Source organism: Leucoraja erinacea, chromosome 27, assembly GCF_028641065.1.
Source record: "Leucoraja erinacea ecotype New England chromosome 27, Leri_hhj_1, whole genome shotgun sequence".
Classification (NCBI taxonomy): Eukaryota; Metazoa; Chordata; class Chondrichthyes; order Rajiformes; family Rajidae; genus Leucoraja; species Leucoraja erinaceus.
Window position 1 is genome coordinate 14,411,856 of NC_073403.1, and position 11,730 is coordinate 14,423,585.

The 11,730-nt window shown below is 44.0% G+C and overlaps 1 protein-coding gene across 4 annotated transcripts in view; it reads left to right on the top strand.

Moving 5' to 3' along the window:
- Positions 1-10,558, top strand: part of maptb (microtubule-associated protein tau b) — a 52,374-nt gene extending 41,816 nt beyond the window's left edge. For all 4 annotated transcript variants that reach the window (XM_055657115.1, XM_055657114.1, XM_055657117.1 and 1 more), the window contains one exon: positions 818-10,558. In XM_055657115.1, coding sequence (XP_055513090.1) covers positions 818-1,033 — 216 coding nt within the window. In that variant the 3' untranslated portion in view covers positions 1,034-10,558. The remainder of the gene's footprint in view (positions 1-817) is intronic.
- The last annotated feature ends 1,172 nt before the right edge of the window (positions 10,559-11,730 follow it).

The window sequence follows — 11,730 nt, forward strand, 5'->3', positions numbered from 1 at the left end:
ATCGAGCCAGGATCTCTGGCGCTTTAAGGCAGCTAATCTACCGCTGCGCCATCGACATGCTTGAGGATGCTTTCCAGTAGGCCTAAAACCAGAGGCCCCAGTTTAAGGACACTGATAAGACACTAAGAAGGGAATTGAGTGAATGTATGGACTTCTTGACCAGCACTCAGAGTAGATGAAGTCTCCAGGCACAGAGGGCATCAAAGGTATGGGAAGCAAGCATTAATGTGATATTGAGATAGAGGATGAACCAAGTTCACACTGAGTGGTGAGTCAGTCAGGCTCAAAGAGCTGAAAGGCCTACCCTGGCTTTAATTTTCTAGTTTTCAGGTAGGAGCTAATAAGAGAACCAGGCGGAGATGACAGAGATCGAGGGTGGCGAGAGTGAGAGTCCAGAGTAAAGACAAGGTGCTGGAGGTAGCGTTAGGCGTACATCTTTGAAAGAGGCAGAGAGACGGAAGATACGAGGACAATTGCCGATTACAGGAGGCAGTTGATTTGTGCCATTATCAACCTCTCAAAGTACTTAGGAGACACAAAGAACTGCAGATGCTGGTTTACAAAAAAAAAGACACAAAGTGCTGGAGTAACTCAGCGAATCAGGCAGCATCTCTGGACAACATGGATAGATGATGTTTCAGGTCAGACTGAAGGAGGGTCCCAACACAAAACGTCCCCTACCCATGTTCTCCTGACCCCTTGGGTTACTCCGGCATTTTGTGTCCTTTCTCGAAGTACCTAATTCCTTTGCTGAGTATGGATTGATTCTCCGTTATTTGTGGTCGCGCTCAGATCCTCTTGTTTCTCTTGTCTCCAGATTGAAACTCACAAGCTGTCTTTCCGCGAGTCAGCTAAAGCCCGCACAGATCACGGTGCTGAAATCGTCTACGTATCCCCGACCCCTTCCAACGAGGGCTCCCCTTGCCGACTCAGCAACATGTCCTCCACTGGCAGCATCAACATGATGGAGTCTCCACAGCTCGCCACACTCGCTGACCAGGTCTCGGCCTCTCTGGCCAAGCAGGGCTTGTGACTGTTGTTTTCAAGCAAGTTTGAAGTTTGCGCCTGTCTAAACGAAGCTGGCGTCTGATCTTGCATACACCACCTCTGGGTTTGCCTGCATCTCTCACCAGTTACAGACAGTGGTGCTTTGTTGTCTTTTGTGTGTTCATTCTTGATCTGCATTATTTATGCTTTTTGAGAAGTCTGGGATGTTAGAAGTAGCTTGTCCCTTTATTTAGAGATTAGTTGCTAAGATACAGAAATGGCTGAAATGTAATGAATGGTACAAAAAAAAAAATCTAAATCTTTTCAAGGGAAATGGTGGCCTTTTTCTCAAGGGCCTGAAACCCACCTGGTAGAAGCTCCCGGAAGTGACACAACCTCTGATCAGAGTCGGTTCTGTTCCCACACTGTGACACAGTGAGGTGAGAGGGCCTCGTTGGATCGCAGCGCTTGTTCACCCGAATGGTACTGAAGGTAAAATGGTTGAATTAGAAGCCCCGCCCGCAAAGGCAAAACCTCTACTCCTGCAGTGTAGATGATCAAGTGATCTGACCCAATGTTTCTCAGATAATTCAAAGAATAGATAGAAACTGTTCCATCAGAGTGTAGGGCATCATAATGAGGATAGAGCCAAGCTCTTTAGAGGTGGTGGGAAACCCATCCACGCACAGTGATGACTGCAAGATTGTGGCTATAGGGATCAGGGGGTATGGAGAGAAGGCAGGTACAGGATACCGAGTTGGATGATCAGCCATGATCATATTGAATGGCGGTGCAGGCTCGAAGGGCTGAATGGCCTACTCCTGCACCTATTTTCTATGTTTCTATGTTTCTAACCCCCAGGGGAGGCTGAGGGAACTGATTTGGTCTGAGATTTTCCAGTCAAGGATATGAATGGTGAGAGAATCAAGGCAAAGAGTTGTAGCTAAAGTCTGATTAACTGTGATTTCACTGAATGTTAAAGCAACTAAAAGGGAGGCAGGAGATCTTCCTGTGTCTATGTTCTCTCTCAGATAACTCAGTAGATTATCTGATTCATCCTGTAGCATGAGATGGTCCTGTCTGGTCACATACATCCTGCCCCTTATGCAGAGTCCATAGCTCAGTATACCCGCTGACTCGACTGCTAACAGTCAGCGGTCAATGAGTCTATGGTGCTTTATTGTGTGAAGTGCACAGTGATTTTTTTTTGTTACATACAGTCCAGTAGAGTATTGCCCCGATTATTGAATATTGCCCCGATATCCCTTATTAGCAAGTGTACAGAAATAATATTGAGCCTGCATGCATGTTTGGCCAGTCAGCGTGGCCACCCCCAAGAGATGTACTCAGATGACCTCTTGAGGCGGCATTCTCTGGCTTAATGTCATTCGCTCGGATTGGGAAGTTGTGAATCTCCCAGGGCTGGGGGTGTGGCTGTCTGAGGATCCAGCTCCATCACTGACCCCAGTCAGCCCTGAACCTCAGATAAGGGAAGACCCATCTGTGCTTCTATAGCCCAGTTTCACCATTTAGATCGTTTACAGCACGCAATTGCTTGGCATTTGTCTGTTCTGTAATCAGTGTGAAAAGACATTTCCAGATATAAGTAAGTAAGTAAGTTTATTGGCCAAGAATTCACATACAAGGAATTTGCCCTGGTGCTCCGCCCACAAGTAACAACATGACATAGTGACAGTTACGTATGACTCAGAAAACACTAAACATTAATAATAATAAGACATTAATGATAAAACACCATTGATCGAGCATGTGAACCAACAAAATACCAGATCAAAGGGAGGCTACAGAAGCCCCAGATGTGCAGACTAACCCCCCAAAGTAAGGAATTAATTTACTATCAATTCCTATAATCATCTTAAGCACCTCCACTTAAGTCACCACATTATCTTCTAAACCGCAAGAATACAGATTTGTTTATACTATTTAACCATTTTAGCTCCATTATCATTCAGGCAGATTTGGAAAGTCTGTGGGAAATATCTGATCATCTTTTCCACTGGAAGTTTAACTTGCTTCTACAAAAAGCTGAGCAGAGGTTGACCAGGGAACCAGATATTTGGGGAAGGAGATCTCAGCCCGTTCTCAGATTCAATTGCTACATCTTCCCCTGTAACTTTTCCTTATCCTGGAACATTATGGTAATATTTTGCCTGCCTCTTTCAAGCCCTGCAGGGATAAAGGTTTACGCTATTTCATCTTTTCTTGCTGAAGTGGGGTTGATATTGGGTGAGTGAAAGTGTGACGACATTGCAGAAAAACCAGAACCAGTGTTCTGGAGAACGCGGACAGGTGAGGGTTCAGGTTGGGACCCTTCTGAAATCCATGGAGAACTTATCCATGTCCTCCAGAGATGCAGCCCGGCCCACTGCGTTATTCCAGCACTTTGTGTCTTTACTTGTAAACCAACATCTACAGTTCCTTGTTTCTCCAAGACACAGTGTTTGACTGGTGTCCTCCAGTTCAGGAAGGATGCCAGCTCATGGTAGAGGGCATCTACACATGGAACTCATGGTAGAGGGCATCTACACATGGAACTCATGGTAGAGGGCATCTACACACGGAACTCATCATCACTTCATTTCCTGTGGGGTCACAATCCATGACTGTGTGGTTCGGGTGCGCTTAGGACTGAAGCTTCATCCTCGGATGTTGCCATGGTGATGCCCAATCCTATTGTTGTCCATGAATGTCTCCATTCGTTTCTCCGTGCAGTTGTGGCCTGCAGTGACCTTATCAAATGATTTTATTGTCTGTTGGACCTTCCCCCAATTGGTACCACTGTCTTGACCACTGTCGTCCAATCAACCGTTCTTGTCTCACCATTCATTGGTCTCATTTCGTCTAGTTTCTCTGGACTTTGGTGTCACTGCCTTTTGATTTTGAATTTGATTAATCCCAATATCTTTGGTTTGACTCACCAATGGTGTTGCGTCTCCTTTGGCTTCAGTAAGCATTGATCTTGTTGTCGATCTCATTATCTAATGTTCTCAATATCTCTTAGAGCTATACAACACAAAAACAGGCCCTCCTGTCCACCTTGTCTATTCCAGCCTATTTGCTATACTGGACTAGTCCCATTTACCTGCATTTGGCCCATATCCCTCTAAACTTTTCCTATCCATATACCTTGGAAGTCATCATTGTAACCACTTCTTTAGATTCCTCTGGCAGCTCATGTCCCGGATAGGGACAACCCTCTGAGTGAAAAAGTTACTCCTAAGGTCCTTCTTAATTCTCTCCTCTCTCTTGCATCTATGCCCCCTAGTTTTAGAAACCTCTCCCCCAGGAAAAATACTGTAAACTTTAATTTTATTCATGCTCCTTGGTGGTCTTGTGCATCTCAATAAGGTCATCCTTCACACTTAAAAAAAAAGTCCCAGCCTCTCCCTGTAATTCGAGCCCACAAGTCCAGTTAACATCCTGATGAATTTCTTGTGCATATTTTTCCAACTTAATGACATCCTTCCTGTAGCTGGGCGACCAGCACTGCGCACAATGCTCCAAGTGTGGTCTCACCAATGCATTGCAACACAATTACCTAATCTTTGTGCTCGATATGCTTCCCAATGAAGGCAAGCACTCCAAACACCTTCACCACCCTGTCCACTTGACTCTCCATTTTCAGGGAACCATCCACCAATGCTCCCAACTCTCTCTGTTCTACAATTCTCTCCAGGCTCTACCATGTACTGTGTAAATCCTGCCCTGTTTTGATATACTAAATTGCACCACCTGACACTTGTCGGAGTTAAATTCTATTTGTCATTCCTTGGCCCACCTTCCCAACTGATAACTAACAATCTCAATGCTCACTGGTCTCACTGTTACTTGGATTCACTGCCTTACCTTCCAATGGCCTCAGTTGATAGATTTCATTATCCACTTATCACACCTCTGAGGAATTTGACTGTTCATTGGTCTTGATCTCCATAGATCTTCTCTTGTTGTTGGTTGGTCTCAGTTGTGGGTTGTCTCATCGGCCACAGATCGATTGGTAGATCTCACAGCACTGATCCCAAACAATCCCACTACTCTACCTTGATCTCAATATTCATTGTTCCGCCCTTCCATTTAGACTCACTGCCCAGCGAACTCTCTGTTAATGTATCTCAGTATAATTTATTGATTATAACACAGGAACCCATTCAGCCAGGTTCATGCAAACCCTCAGCAGAGCATCCCATCAATTCTATTCCTCTAATTTTCCTGCAGTCTATTCATTCCCATTTGATATTTCTTTACTACTTATCTGGAAGTAGGGTACTTTACTGTCGCCAACTAACCTACCTTTGGGATGTGAGATGAAACAGAATCATCCAGGGAAACCCACCCAATCACAGGAAGAACATGCAAACTCCACAGACAGCAGGTCACCATTGAATCCAGGTCAATGAGCCAGTTGCTCTTTACCACTGTCTTGCCACTTTGCTTCATGGCGTATGTGCCTTCTTGCCCCTCTATCCCATGGTCCTGCTGTCCATTGCTCCCACTGTCAAATTTTCTAACTGCCCATTGGGGGTGGTCATTTAAACTGAGGTCCGTAGGAATTTCTCTTCACACAGAGCAGTGAATTGTGGAATTATGTGATCTGGTGACTGGATCATTGGGGTTATTTAAAGAGGAGGTGGATAAATGTTGAAAGACCAGTGAACTCGGGGGAACTGGCGCAGAAGAGGAAATGCAGCCTGGAGCAGTTTAGCCATGATCATATTGAATCGAGGGGCCAAATAGCCAACTGCTGTTCCTATTTTCTGATGTATTTGTGCTGATCTTATGACCATCATTTTTTTCTGTTGATAGATCTCGCTACCCACTCACCTTTGTTGATTTGTTTCATTATTTTTTGACTTACCATTTCACTGTTCTAAACATCCATTGACTCAACCATCTCTTGGTTTCATTGTCCATTTTGTTGCTGCAAGACCCGATTGGCCATATATCCCTCTGTCTGTTGGATCTTATTATTCATGAATCCCATTGTGGATAAATCACACCACTGTTGGGTAGGCTGACATCTTCACTTTCATCGGGAGCAAGGAATTCCAGAGATTTGCCATTCTGTAAGAGGGATAATTTGTACATACTTCACTTTTAGACTAGTGGCCCCTTTTCTAGTACTCTGTCCACTCATTCCTGAACTTCTGCCAGGAGCTTTTAATTTCCACAATAACCTTTGATGCAGCATCTGAACAAGAGCCTTCTGAAATCTTACAATGCCACGTCCACTGATGCTATTTTACCCACAACACATGTTGCTTCTTTAACGTTCCTTGCATACCTCTGCAGTTCCTCCCTACACATTGCTTCTTTGAATAACTCCAACCATGCCTCCCAAGGTCAGGATCGAACCAGGTCACTGGAATTGCAACGCAGTGGCTCCATGCATTAGCACTAATCCCCAGTCCACTGCAATGGGTGTCTATAATTCTCGATGTTCACTGATAGCGTTGCTGCTCATCTCACTATCCTTTGACTTCAATGACCATTGATCACTGAACATTTATAAACGATTTTTTAATTTCATTGGTCGCATTGCTATCAATGTTTTAATATCAATTGTGAAACCATCTATTGGCCTCACAATTCAATGGTCTCTGTTTCGATCGCCCCTGTTGTTTGATCTCCTGGCACGCCGGTGTTGTTATCCTATCACAATGCCCATTTATGGTGATACTCATTAGCCTTTTATAGTCACGCAACACAGAAATAGGTCCTTCTGCCCAACTCATCCATGCTGACCAAGGTGCCCCATCTAAGTTGGTCCTATTTGTCCACGACTGGTCCATATCCCTCTAAGCTATCCATCCATGCACCCTGTCCAAATGTCTTTTAAATGTTGTTACTCTACCTGCTTCAACTACTTCCCCTGGCAGCTCGCTCCATACACCTCTGTGCCTCCTGTGTGAAAACATTGTCCCTCAGGTTCCTGTCTTTCCTCTATCACCAAAACAAATGCCTTCTAGTTATTGATTCCCCCCATGCTGGGAAAACCACTGTGTGCATTCACCCTATCTATTTCCCTCATGATCTTATACATCTCTATAAGATTACCCCTCAGCCCCTTGCACTCCAAGGAATCAAATCCTTGCCAGCCCAAACTCTCCTTGTTGCTCAAACTGAACACAACACGCAAGTGCGGCCTCATTAATGTCGTGCCATTGTAACATAGCTTCCCCAAATTCTATATTCAATTTGCACGTGGATGAAGGCCAGTGTGATAAAAGCCTTCATCACCACCCTATCTACCTGTGACTCCACTTTCAGCAAACTAAGTACTATCCTTTGATCCTGGCACCTCATGGCCTCACTGTCCATTGGTACGGCACTGTGTGTGTTCTCACTGCCCACAGATCTCATTGTTCTTTGTCATATTACATTTTGATCTTGGTGCCTTTTGATATTCCTCTAGAGATCTCAATCCCATTGGATGTGCTGCACCATGTATCACTGCTTTTTAGCTTGGTGGTTTCAATGTTTCTGTCTGTTGATATCGCTGAACATTTACTTACTGTAACACAGACTGAGAACACTCAGCCCATTGTGTCGATACTAGCTCCCAGCAGAGCAATTATGGGGATGCCCTACAATTGAATCTCTCCTACACTTGCTAGCAATTCTACTTTAATTATTTTAACAATTTAGCTGCAATATTGGGCAAGGGGCTCCGTTGTCAACGTATGAGTACGGTTATGCAGGCTCCTTCAAGAACCTAATGGTTGTAGGAAAGTAGCTGTTCCTCAAACTGGCAGTGTGGAATTTAAGACCTTAGTATTCCCTGCCCAATGGCAGAAGGGAGAAGAGAGCATGGCCTGAATGATTGGGATCCTTGATGATAGATGCTGCCTTCTTGAGGCAATGCCTCATGTAAATGTGTTCAGTGGCGAGGAGGGATTTGATGGGCTGTGCTGGGCTGAGTCAGGTCCACCATTGTCTACAGCCTCTTGCATTCCTGTCTGTTGGAATGTCTCATGAAGCAACCAGTCAGGATACTCTCTACAGTACATCAGTAGATGTTCGTACCTAGTAGAACTCAGTACCTGGTAGGAGTATAAGATGATGCAGTGAATCCCTTTAAACATCTAAGTAGAAGTGTTGGGGCTTCCTGATTACATTTCTGTGCTAGCCCAGGATAGACTGCGTGTTACATATTCCAAATGTTCTTTGGTTAAGAATATTTTCCACTGAATCCCCCCCCCAATCTACTTCAAGGCCTCTGAACTCTGAAAGTAGGGGTTCCTGTGGTTCAGAGTGAATCTCCATTCATCATTCTGCATATTGCCCATCATTTCACTTGCCATCATCAGACCTCTAATGATCTCCTGCCCAGTGATCAATGATGTAGTCCAGAAAAATCACTAAATTATGCAGTAGACAATAGGTGCAGGAGTAGGCCAATTTAGCCCTTCGAGCCAGCGCTGCCATTCACTGTGATTATAGCAGATAAATTCACCTATTTGTCTTCAAGGGACCCACATTGGTCATAATTTTTTTTTTTCCCTCTTCACATACTTTTACTATCCTCCGTTATATTCTTGGCTAGCTTACCTTCATACCTCACCCGTTCTCCCTGTAGTTATCTTCTGTTGCTCTTTAGGTTTCCCAATCCTCTGGCTTCCCGCTCATCTTTGCAATGTTATACTTCTCTTTTATTTTTATACTGTCCTTGACTTCCCTTGTCAGCCACGGTCGCCTCTTACTCTCCTTAGAATCTTCCTTCCTCTTTGGAATGAACTGATCCTGCAATGATTCACATCCCTCTGTTCTCTTGCTGCCAATTGTTCCCGATGAAACCATTGATTCCATTAATTCTTCATCCTGCTGCCCAGTGGTTGGTTGATATTTCTCTCTACCTGACTATGTCCACTGATCTCACTACCCTTCGGCCTTTCCATTCATACCACTGCCCATAGATCACATTCTCTGCTCTTTGACCTGTGAAACCTGCTGACACCGCTCTCCGTTGACCCCGCTGTACACTGTATCTGTCCATGTACCTCAGTCTGATGGTCCTGCTCACTTGCATCCCATCCGTTTCACTGAGAATTAGTCGCCGGCCATTGATTACACTCTCCACTGAGCTCACTGTCCCCTTAGCTCTGGGCAGTACAGTGGCCCTGCTAGTTGATGCACAGCTCCAGCGACCCAGCTTTGATCCTGCTGTCAGTGTTGAGTTTGCACTCTCCCTGTGACCATGTAGGTTTACCATAGGTTCTTCAGTTTCCTCCCACATCCCAAAGACTCACAGGTTGGAATTAGCCTCTTTATCTGACTGTCCATCTGCTGTAACCAGGTCTGGTGACTAACCACAGAAGGACTTGTGACGGTATGTAGCAAGTGTTCACTGGATTGATTCCTGGGATGTGGGGAGTGACCTATAGGGAGAGATTGAGCAAACTGGACCAATATATTATAGAGTTTAGATGAATGAGAAGTGAAACAAGCAAATTTCCTCTGAGGCTAGACAGGGCTAATCAGCAGAGACGATCTCCGTGCCGGGGTGAACAGGGCCATCGTTCTCAGTGTCAAAACAAAGACTCACCCGTTCAGGGCTGAGACCGGAACAAATGTCTTCACCCAAGGAACAATACATTTTGGAATTCTCTGTCCCTGGAGGTTTAGTCACAGAATATATTCAAGACAAGAGATACGTTTTGGGATACAAAGGGAATAGAGGGACATGGATCAGAGCAGGCAAATGGGACTGGGATAAATTATCAGCCAAAATCTCACTGAAGGCAGAGCTGAGTAGTGACTGTGGGCTTTAATCCTCGATTCCAAAGTAGGAAATCCCATTTGCCAGTAAATTATATATCAGTGAAGTCACGTTGATTTGATCACCAATTCTCAGACAGGCCAACATTACATCAACCTTTATCCTGCCCCAAATGCCAGGTGCGTGCAATCAGCACCCGACAGTCGATGACTGAACAGTGAAATTGGAGCTTGTAAATGCCCTTTGCCTCGTTGCCTGGAGATCCAGTGCAGGCTGGATCAGCAGGCAGTGGGCGAGACGGAATGTGGGTGCAGTTGAGGGAAGGACTCAGTGGGCTGATTATTTTACAACAAACACGTCCTGATCTTAATGATAGGTGAGAGAATCTAACCCGCTGAGTCACTCTGTGAACTGCAAGGACAAGAGTGACTCGGACCCACTTAACTCCTAGGCAGTGATGTGTGGGATTTACTTTCCATGTGCATTAAGGATCAGATAAGGGTATTCAAGGGAATTCAGTTGTTAGGTTCCAAGTTTCTTGAAAAGGACTGAGAAAGTGGGAAAGCTGTTCCTTGCGAGAGAAGTTTCTCCTCCTCCCCATGTAGCGTTCCCTGGGCTCAGACAGCTCAGTGCCAACATGAAAGTGATGTTGTGATAGTATATGTTGTTTCTTAAAGCTTTCCCTTCGAGGTGTGAGATGGTAATCCAATCCCAATGGCAGCATCTTTGCTAATGTTCAGTGGCTTTGCTTGTCTGTGAATGCTCAATGCTGTAACTTTGAATCATTGGTTTACATTGTTGCTGTAAAAGTTTGGAAATAAAGTCTGTGTTCCAAGACTCTTGATTTTCTGTCCCTTTGTGAAACATGGCAGACGCAAGTATCCTCACATCAGAGCTTTGACTGAATTTAAGAATGTGGGTGGGAGAGGTGGAGGATGTTTGATTTAAGATTTCAAAGGAGAAAGAAGAGAGCAGATGCAGGAATCTGAAGCAAATAAAAAACTGTTGAAGGAACCCAACAGGTCAAATAGCTGAAATGTAGACAAATGGAAAGGAGATGTTTGGGGTCAAAACATTAGCCTGGAGAGCCTTGCGTAGATAGTTGCAAAGCTATTGGAAAGGATTGCAACATTAGATGAGGCTGCATGTTAGAAAATGCTTTGCTACAAGGTACAAGGTATTTTTTTAATCAAAAGTATCTATTGATACTTTCCTGAAATCTAATTTATCAACCTCTCAGGAAGTCACATTAATTCCATGAAGCTCTAAAGTCACCACCATCATCCAAATACCTGTGATAATTCTGATCCTCACCTCTTCTGTTGCAATCTCAACATGCACAGCCACTACTTCACTCACATACAGATTAGTAGGCCCCTCGATTGTTAATAAAACCATGGCTGATTTGATTAGAATATTTAATGCACTTTTCATCTCCGGTTATGGTAACTACTTCTACTAATCTTAAAATATTCAAATATTTTCCCAAAGGTGGCAGGAGCAAACTTCTGGGACTTACAGATTCTCAATTCTCCATAAAAATGGGCTCATCTCAGTTTTGAATGGGGGACACTTTATAAAACAGTTAGCTTTTGTCCAAGGTTGTTCTGCAAGAGGAACATCCTCTCTACATCCTCGCTGTCAAAAACTACAGGGACATATAGTTCACTTCCTGAATGGCTCAAAAGGGTTCATTTCCTGTGCATTGTCTTAATTTAATATTCTGCTTTTAATATTTTATTTGATACTTTTATATTTATGTTATTAGGTCATTTTGACCAAAATTCTGTATCTTTGGACCAACCACAACTTGTACATCTATACTAACTGGGAAAGCCTTTATAATTTATTATATTTTGCTTACAACATTTTCCAGGACCAACCCTTGTGCAAATTAAGGGTTTGCATCAACTGGTCAAACCAAAATAAGCAGAACTAGTGTGGACAAGAAATTAATGGAAGGTATGATTTCCTGTATCAGTCTGGTGAAGAACTAGCAAATAGTGTAT